General features: G+C 46.2%; 1 protein-coding gene across 1 annotated transcript in view; it reads left to right on the top strand.

The window, feature by feature from the left end:
* Positions 1 to 2,554: 2,554 nt before the first annotated feature.
* The window catches only part of RBFA (ribosome binding factor A), a 28,739-nt gene continuing 16,456 nt past the window's right edge, over positions 2,555 to 14,837 (top strand). Inside the window, exons 1-3 of the mRNA XM_033934466.1 lie at positions 2,555 to 2,826; positions 8,863 to 8,905; positions 10,004 to 10,180. Coding sequence (XP_033790357.1) covers positions 2,693 to 2,826; positions 8,863 to 8,905; positions 10,004 to 10,180 — 354 coding nt within the window. The 5' untranslated portion in view covers positions 2,555 to 2,692. The remainder of the gene's footprint in view (positions 2,827 to 8,862; positions 8,906 to 10,003; positions 10,181 to 14,837) is intronic.

The following is a 14,837-nucleotide window of genomic DNA, read 5'->3' on the forward strand; positions in this document are numbered from 1 at the left end:
TACGTTTGTATGGAATCTATCCCCTTTCAACTTTAGAGAGTGCCCTCTCGTTCTCCCTGCCTTAGCTACTAAGTCTATTCCCTTCAGTACCTTGAATGTTTCTATCATGTCCCCTCTCAATCTCCTCTGCTCAAGGGAGAAGAGGCCCAGTTTTTCTAATCTTTCGCTGTACGGCAACTCCTCCAGCCCCTTAACCATTTTAGTTGCTCTTCTCTGGATCCTTTCGAGTAGTACCGTGTCCTTCTTAAAGTACCAGTGCTGGACGCAGTACTCCAGGTGAGGGCGTACCATGGCCCGGTACAGCAGCATGATAACCTTCTCTGTCTCTTCAGTCCAGCATCTGCCCCTTCCATTCACTGTCTGTCTTTCCCTGCCATCTCTCCTCCTGCCCCCCCCCCCACCCCCCAATTTGGTCTAGCATCCATCATCTTCCTTCTGTTCCCCTCATGGTCTGGCATCTCTATCCTTCCCTCCCCCCTGTGGTTTTTAGCATATCTCTCTTCTCATTTCCTCCACTCAGATCTGATCATTCTCTGCTCTCTCTTCCCTTTTCTTCTCTGGTCTTCCTTCTCTATTTTCTGCCTCCATCTAAATTAAATTCTTTCTTACTATTTATTCCCGTTTCCCTCTTTTCACTGTGTCTACACACAGCTTGTCACCCCTTTCCCTCACCCCTCCATTATCTTACTATTTTCTTCCCCCTTTATTTATCTCCTCCTTCCATCCAGTATGTGTTCTTTCCCCACTTCCATTCAGCATCTGCTCTCCCTTCTCAACTGACATCCATCTGCCTTCTGCTCTCTCTCCCTTCTTCTCACTTCCATCATCTGTCCCCTTCTCTCTCTCTCTCATCTCCTCCATTCCATCATCTGCCCCTTCTCTCTCTCTCTCCCCCCCCCCCCAACTTCCATCATCTGCCCCCCTTCCCCTCACCTTTGTGGGTCACTTTCTTTCCCCTGAGGGTGGCTCATGTCACAGGGGAAGCTTTGGCCGAGCAGAACCGCTTGATTGACAGTGGAACTTACTTGATTGATGTCGATGCTGGGGCCCGTTGCCGTTTGAAGGAAAAAAAAAAAAGGTGGAAAAAAGGAACCTGTAAAGGCGAGAGGAAGGGAAACCTCCAGGACAGCTGCTTTTTGCCCTCCTTCAGCGGCCCAAGAGTTCAGACCAGCAGCGGCAGCTCTGTATGCTTTTAACTTCGGCACAGAGCTGCCCCTAATCAATAGTTTAGCGCGGTTTCATGAGGCAGCCTCGGGGCCTTTGATAGCCGGCCCGCTTCGATGATGCGATGTGGGCCGGCCTAGCAAAGGCCCCGAGGCTGCCTTATGAAACCGCGCTAAACTATTGATTAGGGGCAGCTCTGTGCCGAAGTTAAAAGCATACACAGCTGCCGCTGCTGGTCTGGAGGTGCGGAGACAAGGCAGGAGGCAAACGCGGTGGAAGGCAGGAGTCCCGGCGAAGGCAGGAGTCCCGGCACAGCGACTGCAACAGGAAGTTGCAAGTCAGCTGACGCCGGCCTTTCGTTGCGGCGGGGACCGAATCCTTCGCGGACCGGCAAGATTTTGTTTGCGGACCGGCGGTTGAAGAACTGTGCTCTACACTGTGTGCGCTGTGACGAGAAACTTGTGCGCTGCGAGGTAATATTTTGAGCGCCAACGCACCCCAGCGCAGCTTAGCGGGAACACTATACTGCATAAAAGCTCAATGATCATCGATGCTAAGATGTAAGAAGAACCTGGAGAAAGTACTTAGCATGTATCGGTACTGATGCAGAATGATGCATGAAGAAGAGGCACCAATACCATATTACCTCAAGTGGTATCGAAGATATCACAAGCATTGAAGAATGGAAGCCTGAAAGGCGATGCACTGATGTTCATCAATGAAGAGGAAGCACCATGACCATGTAACATCAAGTGGTATCGAAGTGTGAGTGCCTGAAAAGGCAATATGCTTCACAAATGACAAGCTGTATCACCCAGGAAGCCATGCATCAAATTGACTGGCTGCTTAATTGGCAGGGCACCGTCCACTATGATACATCTGCTTTGACTTGGTTGAAAACATTGGCTACAGAAAGGCATGTATCAAATAGACTGGATGCTAATATGCCACTGATGCAAGTGAACGAAGTTTGAAGAAAATCCAAAACTTCTTTTCTTCTTTACTTGTTTTTCAAAAGAAAAGTAAAGAACAAGAAAAAAACCCAACTTGAAAAAGTTTATAAATGGAGAAACAAGAGATATGTCTTCTTCACTCTACAGAAAACGAAAAACTGACAACCTCGTGAACTGGCATCTAGGGGAAGGCACTCAGGCTTTGCGTGATGCGGGCAGTCTTAAAGCTTTTGAGCACTTTTTCACTGTACCGGGGCTTCGTGGATGAAGTCACCCACATGTGAGAATATGCTGCTTGCTTGTCCTAGGATAAAACATTATTCTGATTGAATTGGCTAGCTGCTCAGAACTTTGGATGAAACGGTTAATACTCATTTTTAAAAATATAAATAAATACATTGGTGCGTCCTCCGGGGCACCAGAGGCGCGCTTGAGCTTCAAGATACGCTCGTCACTGCAGAGGACGGACCTGAAGAGTTGAGCAGGATCCCGCGCGGCAGACCGGGTCGCGGGCTCCGGAACTCGAATGTGCAACGATAGCCCGAGAGAGCCGCTGGCTAGTCAGTGACGTCATAATGTGGCGGCGCGTGACATGCTCTGCCTTGCAGTGGCGGATACAGCTGGAGGGCACGGGATCGGCTAGAGGTTTGCACTGCTCCCAGCCGGCTGCTGCTAAGAATCTGCTTCGCAAGTTCCTTACTAAGAACAAGTATGCATAGCGCGCCATGGCCTTACACTGGCTGCGATTTCGCTCTAACGAAAGCAGAAAAGCCCCGATTTCCAAATTTCTGTTTACTTGCTTAAAGTAGTGTCGTCGCCTTTCTAAACAGATTAGTCTAGAAACAAAAGTATAGGTGATATGTTTATAGTGGATTAGGGTCTGGGTAAAAGGTGTGGTGTGACTAAAGCTAGGTGGTTTCAAGCAAAATGTTACTCCTTGAGAAATCGTAATGAAGACCGCTTAATTTTACGCTATTTTAGTGAATGCTTTTCAGACTAGTCTCCCGATCCTTTTACTCTTTTTGCTTATATTACACTGCAGTTTGTAGGTAATCCTTGCATGGTGCTGATTTCTGCAGCAGCCCAGCCCCCTCCTTCTTTCCTAAACAAGAAACTAATTGTGGGACAAGGAAACAAGGATGCACGGGAACTGTGCATGTATGTGGCTGGCTCCCTTCACATTAGAGGTGTTATTACTACCTCCTTTGTTTCTGCTGGTTATACCTCTTTCTATGTACTTTCTATGCACCTCTTTCTTGCTCTGACCTCTGCCTCGTCACACTATTTTGCAACCTCGATCTTCAGCAGTTCTCCATAGTTTAGGATAATCATCTTCCATAAAGCCAGAGATGAGGCCAATTTATGATGGATATAGATTTTCAAAGCTTGAGCACATATAGTCAGCCCCATAACCCCTCTCTTATTTGGTGGAGTCAATAACAAGATAAATCTTGTTAGAGAATATCTTGATTTTTGTTGGCTATCATGTCATCCATTTCCATTTTAAACTTCTACCGTGTTTCTCTGAAAATAAGATAGTGACAGTGTCATATTAATTTTGGGTCCAAAAAATACATTAGAGCTATTTTCAGGGGATGTCTTATTTTTTTCAGATACAACAATTCTCTCTCCCTTCCTCTCCTCCACTCCAATTCTTCCTCTTTCCTTCTCTCCCCCTCCCCCATATGCAGTATTTTTTCTCCCCTGTCACCCATCCCCTTGTGTAGCATCTTTCTATCCCTTCCTCCCATCCCCCTGTGCAGCAGAACCCCACTGACCCTCCCACAGTGAGACTGACATACCTCCACTCCGAGGCCTCCAAAAACAGCAGCCACAACAGCTGTTTTTGGAGGACTCGGAGCGGAGGTATGTCAAGTCTGACTGGGGTGGGGATAGCTGAATTGACAAGTCAGATTTTTTTGGCGAATCAGGGATGGAGTCAGGGAGTGTTGGGGACATTTGGGGGTGAGCTTCAGGGGTTGATCTTAACTAGGGCTTATTTTTGGGGTAGGCCTTATATTAGGAGTATCTTTAAAAATCATGCTAAGGCTTATTTTCAGGATAGGTCTTATTTTCAGGGAAACGGTCTATCAATCACATCTTGAAAATAATGTGTTAGCATTGCTAGCTCTCGCCCTTTCAGACGTTCGTGTATACCTGGTTAGAGAATCTGTAGTGTATTGCGCGAGAGTGGAGCTCTTTGAAACTGCCTTTTTCTGGTTTGTATTAAATGAGGAGGTACAGGAAAGCAACCAAAATATCATAGAATCCTGAAAAGCAGTTTAAAATGTTATTTTACATTTTTCTGTTGATGGTACTTAATTTATTTGTGTAATAGTTCAAAGTGAGTTATATTGTATACCCTAGGCAGTGTTTCTCAACTTCTTCAAGCCAAGTACCTCCTAAATCTAACAAATATCAGCCGAGTACCCCGGCCAGGCTCCGCCCCCAGACCCCTACCTCCATAGTAATGCCATGTTTCCCTGAAAATAAGCCCTAGCTAGATCGCCCCTGAAGCCCCTTCCGAATGTCCCCGCGCTCTCCCCACCCATCCCCCTGTGCAGCATCTTTCCATCTCTTCCTCCCATCCGAACCCCACTGATCCAATGTGAGACTGACATACCTCCCTCCAAACAGCAGCGTCGGCAATATGTTAAACATCCTGCTTTCATGGTCTTCTCCTGCCGCATCACTGATGATGTCATCAGTGACGCAGGACAGGAAAGGCCCTGGCAGGAAAAGGCTGCGAAATAGCCCGTTTAGAGTGCTGCTGACGCTACTGTTTGGAGGGAGGTATGTTGATCTCAAGGCAATGCGGCAGAGGGTAGGTCCCGGCGGGAGAAGACCACGAAGCAGCCTGTTTAAAGTGCTGCCGATGCTGCTGTTTGGAGGGAGGTATGTCGATCTCACGGTGGGCGGGTCAGCATGGGGGGAATGGGACGGAGGGATAGAAAGATGCTGCTCAAGGGTTCTGCTTCAGGATGGAGGGAGGGATAAAAAGATGCTACAGAGGGAAAGCACAAGAGGATGGGTGAGAGGGGTGGAAAGATGCTGAACATGTGGGGGAGAGAAAGGATACATGATTGGGGTGGAGGAGAGGGAGGGAGAGATCATTGTATATTAAAAAAAATAAGACATCCCCCGAAAATAAGCCCTATTGCGTTTTTTAGACCCAAAATTAATATAAGACACTGTCTTATTTTCAGGGAAACATGGTACTAATTGTAATGCAATTTCTCCCATCTATTTTTCATATACACACAATATAGGGCTCCTTTTACTAAGCTGCGCTAGCGGTTTTAGCGTGCGCTACACGCTAACGCCTCCATAGAGCTGCAATTAGTATTTTTTGTGTAGCGTGGGGTTAGCGCGCTCTAAAAACACTAGTGCAGCTTAATAAAAGGAGCCCATAATCTAATGGTAACCACAAAATTTTTAAAAACCCAAAGTGCACGGTATGCAGAGAAAATTTTTATTTGGGGCTTTTTTTTTTTTTTTTAAGAAGTCAAGGCAGATGATTTTAAAATATGCAATGTCATCTCAGTAGCAACTATAGAAAAACATAGTGCAAAATATGGACAGCAGATATAAATTCTCAAAATGGGCACATTTTGATCACTAAGTTGAAAATAGTCATTTTTCCTACCTTTGTTGGCTGGTGATTTCATGAGTCTCTGGTTGCACTTCTTTCTGACTGTGTGCATCCAATATTTCTTTCTGTCTCCTGCATGCTTCCTCTCCTCCAGACCTCATTCCCTTCCCCAACCAACATCTCTCTCTCTGTCCTTCCATGAGTCCAACATTTCTCCCTCTCTCATCTCCCGGATCATGTGCAGTATTTTTCACCACTGCTCACCAGCCCCATGCCCATTTCTCCTATCACACCTCTCCAGTATCATGCCACATCTCTCTCTCCATCACTATGTCCAATATTCCTCCCCCTTGCATCCCCTTCAATCTGTCCCTCTGTTCCCTCTCCAGCACCATATCCAACATTTCTCCCTCTCATTCTTCTCTTCCCCATGCATTTCTTCCTCTTTCCTCTCTATGCCCAATTTTCCGTTCTTCCTTTCCCCATGTGCCACCATCTCTTTCCCTTTGACTCACACACTCATGCCCAACAATTCTCCCTTTCTATTCCCTCCCTATGTCCCAAGTTATTGCCCCTTTCCTCCAGCCCTTCTGTGTCCCATGTTCATGCCACCTCCCTTCCTTCTGAGTCAGGTTCATACCTCTCCCCGCCTTCCAGCCATTGTCCCAGAATTATACCCCAACGCGGTCCTTCCCCTCCCCTTCCAGAAAACTTGATTATGCTGCTAAATATTTGAAAAGTACAATTCATTACCAAATGAATTTCTATTCATCCCCACAGCCTTGATGGCATTCTCTTCCTTGATGAGTGAAAGTTGTTAGCCTTTAGAATCCTGCAAATTGAAAAGAGTATATACTGTATATAAATATAAATGTGTTTGCCAGTGAGTAAAGGAGTATATCCTACTTTTGTGTCTAAGGGGAAACCCTCCTTCAGGTGGAGGTCAAAGGTTAATAAAGAATATAAATGAGGGCTTACCACCTGTTGGTCCAATTACTAGCTTTCTCATGGCTGTCTAGGTAAAATGAAGAAAACTTGTGTAATTTCAAACAAATATTTGTATGGCAGCATTCTTTGTGATGTCAAAAATATGTGATGACCTCACAGTGTATCAAGTAAAAGAGCATCTCTATGAACATTCCAGGGCCTGTGGTTTCAAATGCTGTTCTGTCTAGTGGGCTGTGTGTTTCTGCAGTGGCTTAGCCACTTTGGATTCAGGCCCATCTAGCAGTGGTGCAGGGATCCCTAAGCCCCACCAGCTGAAGATTCCAACATTTCTCCCTCCAGGAGATTGATGAGTCACTTAACTCCTCTCTTCTGACTTCTCCCCTCCCTCTGGTATCTTTAAATCCATTAGGTTTTAGCTGGCAGCAAGCACCAACATCTTCTTCCTGCTTGTTCCCACCCAAATCTTCCCTTTGATACAACTTATGTTTGCAGGGCCTGGAAATTGCATCAGAGGGAAGTCTTGGAAATGGCGCAAGCAAGGGAATTGAGTTGCTCTCTCCTGGTGATGTCCTAAATAATTAAAAGTACTGAAGGGGGTTGAGGGAATGGATTTAAGTGACCCCCCTTATTGCCTGGGGGGGGCAGATGTGTCATGTCCACCCAATTAACTATGCCCTGTGCTATTGCAGATACAGTATAAAAAAATCCATAAAAACCAGAGACAGATTATAACACATTTATGTTTATTGTATATTTGATACCCCGCTGAATGTCAAAAGTCACAGCAGCTTACGAACATAATAAAACAAGCAATTATAAGTAGCAATACAAATAATCAAATTCCATAAAATTATAAAATCAAAATTCTGTTCCTAAAATTTTACAAATTTCTCAACTGCCTATTACTAGGTGGCTTACATTCATAAAATAACTAAAAACATACAAAAAATAACTAAAAACATACAAAAAAAACCTAAAATTTATACAATCAATAAACATTTCAAATCATTCAGTAAGAAAATTTATCCACAGCACTCTTATATAGCAATCCAGAACCAGAGTAAACAAGAATCATCATTCATTACAATGTTTCTACAAAAAGTATAGTCTTAAGCATTTTCTTGAACTTCTGAATATCAGTGAGAGCTCTTTGTGGTCCAGTTAACTTGTTCCACAGAGTTAACTCCTATAATGGAAAAAGCAGAAGCTCTTGTATTCTCATAGTGCACTTTTGAGCAGTCCATCACCGACAGTCACATTGCACCCTCAGACCTCAAAGTTCTAAAATTAATGATCAACGAAAACCAAAAAATATACCAATACTGACAATAAGTCCAAATTCCAAAAATTGGTACTGCAATGTATATAATCCCCAAAACTGAACCAGCTTACTCCTTAAGTGAGGAAAAAATATATATGAAATTCCAAAAAGTCAAAGGCCCGTACTGATTAGTGCCCTTTGACTTTTTGAATTTTCATATATATTTTTTCCTCACTTAAGGAGTAAGCTGGTTGTGCATTTTCTCACTCCGTTGTAGGTTCAGTTTTGGAGTTTATATACATTGCAGTACCAATTTTTGGAATTTGGACTAAAATTAATGATGTCATAATTGCAGCTCCCAAACGATGACCCAAACTGAATTGCCCAATTGTCCACTTTAGAAATATTAAAAGCTTTCTGAAAATAAAATGTCTTTAATAAGGATTTAAATTTTGGGTAAGAAAGTTCTCCATGAATATACTGAGGAAGATTGTTCCAGTGCAATGATGAAATAAAAAAAATAGGCAGCAGTATGAGTAGATTCGTAATGAGCTGATTTAGGTGGCGGTAGAACTAATCTGTTAGAATCAAGAGAACAACAATGCCCGTGATGGAGTATAAGGAATAATGATAAAGCTAAATACAATGGCTGACCTGTTTGTAAAGTTTAAAAAATAAGGCATAGGGCTCCTTTTACAAAGGTGCACTTGCGGTTTTAGCACGCGCTAAAATTGCCACGCGTACTAGCCGCTACCGCCTCCTTTTAAGCAGGTGGTAATTTTTCGGCTAGCGCGCGTTAAAAATGCTAGCGCACCTTTGTAAAAGGAGGCCATAGTATTTTAAAAATACACCTACATTGTACTTGGTAGCCAGTGCAATTGGATAATGCAGGCCTCCAGTTCTGTTGCTGCTCATTGCGCTTTTTTCCTCTTTAACCCGAACAGAAAGAAGTTTTGGTATGACAGTCCTACATTAGGATCTCAGCTGGTAAGTACTGCAGATTAAAACTGTGATCCCTTAAATTATCCATGGTAAGAGAGGATATATGTTGAGATGTGAGAGGGGGCCTTTATTTTAAAATCAGAAAAACACCAGGGGCTCCTTTTACAAAGCCACGCTAGCAGTTTTAACGCACGCACCGGATTAGTGCGCGCTAGCCGGAAATCTACCGCCTGCTCCAAAGGAGGCGGTAGCGGCTAGCGCGTGCGGCAATTTAGCGCGTGCTATTCCATGCGTTAAGGCCCTAGCGGGGCTTTGTAAAAGGAGCCCTAGGTGTCTGCTGAAGTTGCGCTCCCCTCAGAAATTGTCTAATGTGTGAATTCAGTTCCCATTCGTAAAGCTGTTTTGGTCTACTTGGCATAGACATTTTCACTGGGTCAGGAGCTACAAGGAACCATAATTCTTGATCACATGATTGAGTAACCACAGACCTTAAGGGCTACAACCCAGTTGGGTTTTCAAGATGTCCACAATGGCTATGCATGAGGTCTATATGCATACAATGGAAGCAGAACATGCAAATCAACCTCATGCATATTCATTGTGAACATCTTGAAAACCCAACTGAGTTGTGGCCCTCGAGGACCATTCCTGCTCACCTCCAGTTGTGGAAGTGAAGCTGAACTTATGGCAGCTTTAGATATGCAGGGTTGGAACTACTGAATATCACAAAAAAAGCAGAGTTGGAACCACTGCCCAGTTCCCAATATTTAGTCATTATGCACAAAAGTCCCACAGCTCTTTTTGCTCCTCCCCTTCGTGGAATTTTGTCCCTTCTTGAAGTTGCAGGAAATTAAAGCATTGGGTTAAAATGTGCTCTTTTCAAATTGTGCCAGCAGGCAAACCTGAAAGCTTTTGTCTTGCTTTTTGTTCCTCAGACATTGCTGTTGAAGGATTTCATTTTGTTTCTAGTTTAGCATCAGGAGGCTGCAGCCTTTGGTGTAGGTAGATTCTACTGTACCTTATTCAGTCTTCAATTCTTCTAGTTTTCAAAGCAAAAGAAACAAACGAGGTGGATGTTGTATAAATTCTCTTGTATTTCTGGGCGTGTGCGCTTCTCAGGATTTATATTTTGTTTTTGTGTAGACATACAAGCCGCCCAGCTTGACTGGCACACTGAAAGCTTTGGCACCAAAAAGGAGCCGGGAGGACAGCAAACGCATGAAAGCCTTGAATGTTATCTTATATAGAGCAGTAACTGACCTATTGAACACTGCTGAGGTCAGTCTGGAGGTGTATAACCTCCAGGTGGAACTTTCCAAGGTAAGGAAAGCAACTTTAGTGCATCATTAGCAGTTCTGCAGGCCTAGACTATAGTCATGCCACACTTCTCCCTCAGTATTCGCAGGGAATAGGGGCAGAGCCGGACAGCGAATGGAGAAAAACCACGAATAACTTCTCATCCGGCTCTGACCCCCCCCCACCTCCCCCCTTCCCCCCGGCATCCCGGCCTTACCTGGTGGTCTAGCAAGCTTTCTTCCTATGCTCCTGTCCTGTGCAGATCGCCAATAGGAAATGACTGCCGGGAATTCCCGTAGTCTCTTGAGACTTGGCGATCTACACGGGGCAGAAGCATAGGAAGATCGCTCCTGAACTGGAAGCCCGCTAGAGCACCAGGTAAGGCCGGGATGCCAGGAGGAAGGCTGGAGGGAGGCGGGAACGTCCGAAACTATGGTGTTCCCCACCCAAAAAAAAAAAAAAAATCTCGAATATGTAAAACCGTGAGTGTCGAAACCGTGAATGGGGAGGGGGTAGTGTACTGCTTGTGTTCTTATAGCAGCAGTTCAGTCCAAATTTTTAGAGTACAGTCAAACCTCGGTTTACAACCGAGGTTTGCGAGTGTTTTGCAAGACGAGCAAAACATTTGCAAAATCAGCACCTCAGAAACCGAGTTTGACTCGATTTACGAGAGCCACCCCCGCGATCTGACATTCCCCCCCTGCTCGCGTCGTCCCCATCCCCCCCGAGCACCGAAACGACATCCCTTACCCCGATTGGGCACCAGCACCAACGCACAGGACATGCTTGTATCGGTGCCCGAAGATCCTCCCTCTTCTGTGCTGGGCTGGGCGGTGCATCGGAGATTCTCCCTCTTGCCTGTGCTGGGCTGGGGCTTTGAGCATTTGCACATGCTCAAAGCCTTCTGGCCTCGCTCTCTCTGAGATTCTCAGATTCAGAATCTCGGAGAGAGCGAGACCAGAAGGCCTTGAGCATGCCCAAATTCTCAAGGCCCAGTCCAGCCCAGCACAGGCAAGAGGGAGGATCTCCGACGCACCACCCAGCTCAGCCCAGAAGAGGGAGGATCTTCAGGCACCGGCATGTCCTGTGCGTTGGTGCTGGTGCCGGTGCCCAATCGGGGTAAGGGATGTTGTTTCGGTGCTCTGGGGGGGATGTAGGATTGCAGGGGGGGGGCGACACAAGCGGGGGGGGAGGATGCCGGTTCGCAGGGGGGGATGCTGGATCGAAGGGGGGGTATGGAGCAGCGTTGGTGACCTCAAGGTGGGGGAGAATGGAGCAGCGCCAGTAGCCTCGGGGGGGGAGGGGGAGGAGGAGGTGGAACGAATCAAAGCGAGTTTCTCTTACTTCCTATGGGGAAACTCACTTTGATACAGTGGCGTACCTAGGGTATGTGGCACCCGGGGCCCATCATTTTTTGACACCCCCCCCATGTAAAAAAATATTTTTTGTAATGACCATGAAATGGAATAAATGGTCAGAATAGAAACAGGCTGTGAAAATTTTCTTATATTCCAAACATAACATAACATAAATTATGTCTGAATTGTCATGACATCAGAAGTACATATGGAGTAGTTGCAGGTGATGCTTGGGACAGTTCTGATTGTGTTAGTTCGGTTTTATGTGTTTTTTGAATAGAAGGGTTTTTATTTCTTTTTGAAGGTTTTGCAGTATGTGGTCGATGTCAATTGGTTGTAGGGTTGGGGGTCGAGTGTTGCAGCTCGAATGGCTAGGAGGTTGTCGAACAGTTTTTTTCTTTTGACATTTTTGGTTGGGGGGGGTGTGAATGGTGCGTGAGTTCTCCTATGTCTGTTTGAAGTGGATTGAATTATTTAGCTAAAGAAATTAGTTACCCCCTCATCCCACACACATTAATTCTCTTCCATTTTTGTTCCCATTATAAAAAACACTGATAAGTTCCCAGAAAAAAAATACATTAAAATAAGAAGTGAAAACAAAGGCCCCTACAGATGAGAACATAACATAAGAATAGCCTAACTGGGTCAGACCAATGGTCCATCATGCCCAGTAGCCCATTCTCATGGTAGCCAATCCAGGACACTAATACCTGGTCAAAACCCAAAGAGTAGCAACATTCCATGCTACCGATCCAGGGCAAGCAGACACTTCCCCCATGTCTTAATAACAGATTATGGACTTTTCCTCCAGGAATTTGTCCAAATCTTTCTTAAAACCAGTACACTATCTGCTTTTACCATAACTTCTGGCCACTTCATTTTTAAGTTTAGATCTTTCCTTTCAAACAGAGACCTTGCTAGATGTCAAATACAGCACAAGGTAACTTCACATGGACTTAGCTGTGCAGGAAATGTGAATCTCCTCATACACCCACCATATAGTGCAAAAATGTGCAAAGGTCTGTTTTTTTCTTTCGATCACTACATAGCCTAATGCCACACAAGCAGCGCTGTTACAAACATATTCTGTAGGTCAATGCTAAGGATAACAAAGTTTCCTTCCTTGGACCAGAAGGAGATAAACCACTGGAAGAGATCCCAAAACAACACCCAAAGACCCACTCAGTGTGTGAACCAGTTGAGTGGAGTGGACTAACTGGGGGGTGGAAATGGGCCCGGAGTTTGCTCAGCAGAATTTCCCAGACCACCTCTTCCTCTCAACACATTGACACGCTGCCACCATCACCACTAGGAACACCTCACTGGGTAGGCCAGCTATGCTATAAACTTTATAAAACACATTATTATATTTTCTTATAAAGCACATATTTTAACTGAACTCTCTGACATCCTCAGCCTTTCCATTCACAAAAATAGAAGGAAGAAAAGTTCCCATTTCCTGCTGTCTCATGTCCCCGGCCTATACAATATTTTTTTTCTGCAGATCCTTCAAAAGTCTGACCAAATCCTCGTTTCACTTGCATTATAAAGTACTGAGGATGCCATCTCTCCCCAATCCCAGGTCCTAAAGTCTAAGACAGTAGCACAAACTAATGCTGCCAGATTCAGGAAAAAAAATTTTGATTCGATTCAGCCTATATTGAATTGGTTTTTCAATTCGATTTTCCTGCCCAGTTGGGTGATTTTTTTCAAAACTCCTGGTGGGTTTTATAGCTTTTTCACCCCCTTTGGCTTCTCCTAACCACACTGGCGCTGTGGTGTAAATAAAATAAAGAAACAAAAAGGACTTTTCCTCTCTCTGTTAAATCCTAGCTCACGTTTGCAGTCCAACACCAGCTCTGGCAGGATACACATTTCAAATCTGACATATTATAATCACAAAACAGAAAATAAAATTAATTTTTCTACCTTTTGTTGTCTGGTTATATTTCAAATCTTGTTGGTCCAAGGCTCTGGTTTTCTTCTGATAACTTGCTTGCCAGGGTCTCCTTCTTTCTGCATGCTAACCATCCATCTGCCAACTCTGTCCTCCCTTTCCATTTCCCTTCCCTTCCCAGGAAGTCTGGTATCTTTCCTTTTTTTCATCTCCCTCCACAGATCCACCTTTTCTTATATACCCTTTCATCCGGCATCTCTCCCTCCTTCCCCACCTCCACAGATCCACCTTTTCTTAAATACCCTTTCATCCGGCATCTCTCCCTCCTTCCCCACCACCCCAGAGTCCACCATCTTTCCCTTTCTTTTCCTAATTACCCTCCTATCCAGTAGCTCTATCCCTCCTCCACACCATCCCTTGTGTCCAATTTCTCTCCCTTTCTGTTCCTTCCCTCCCTAAATCCCATGGTCCATCATCTCTCTCCGTCTCCTCTATTTTCAGACCCATTATTTCTTCCCCCCCCCCAAAGTTTGGCATATGCACGTCTCTTTGAACACCCCCTTCCCTCCGTGTACTTCTAAATCATGGTCCCCCCCAAAGGCCTGTCCCCCCTTAAAGGTCTGCCTGCACCCCCCTTGAAGGCCTGTCCCACCCCCTTGTAGGCCTGTCCCCCCCTTGTAGGCCTGCCTGCCTGCCTTTCCCCCCCTTGAAGGCCTGTCTCCCCCTTGAAGGCCTGCACCCCCCCTTGAAGGCCTGCACTCCCTTGAAGGTCTGCAACCCCCCGAAGGCCTGTCCCCCCCTTGAAGGCCTGTCCCCCCCTTGAAGGCCTGCCTGCCTTTCCCCCCTTGAAGGCCTGTCCCCTCCCCTTGAAGGCCTGCACCCCCTTGAAGGTCTGCACCCCCCCAAAGGCCTACACCCCCCTGAAGGCCTGCACCCCCCCTGAAGGCCTGCCTGCCCCCCTTGAAGGCCTGCACCCCCCCGAAGGCCTGTCCCCCCTTGAAGGCCTGCCTGCCTGCCTGTTACCCCCTCCCCCTTGAAAGCCTGCCTGCCTGCCCGCCCGCCCCACCCCGAAGGACCGCTCGCCCCCTGGCCTCCCCGCACCACCTATGAAGCAGCTGCAGCAGGATCGCGAAGTCAGCGTCAGCGATCCCTGCGCTGCTTCCTGCGCAATGGTCCCGCCCCTCCTCTGACATCAGAGGAGGGGCGGGATCGTGGCGCAGAAAGCAGCGCCTAAGCAGCGCAGGGATCGCTGACGCTGACTTCGCGATCCTGCTGTGGGCTGCTTCACAGGTGGTGCAGGAAGGTCAGTGGGGCGAGCGGTCCTTCGGGGGTGGGGGGGGACTGAACGGCAAGGCCGGGAGCACCCCCTTAGGGCTGGCACCCGGGGCGCACCGCCCCCCCGCCCCCCCCCCCCCCCCCCTTGGTA

The sequence above is a fragment of the Geotrypetes seraphini genome, chromosome 2 (assembly GCF_902459505.1).
Source record: "Geotrypetes seraphini chromosome 2, aGeoSer1.1, whole genome shotgun sequence".
In the NCBI taxonomy this organism is placed as follows: Eukaryota; Metazoa; Chordata; class Amphibia; order Gymnophiona; family Dermophiidae; genus Geotrypetes; species Geotrypetes seraphini.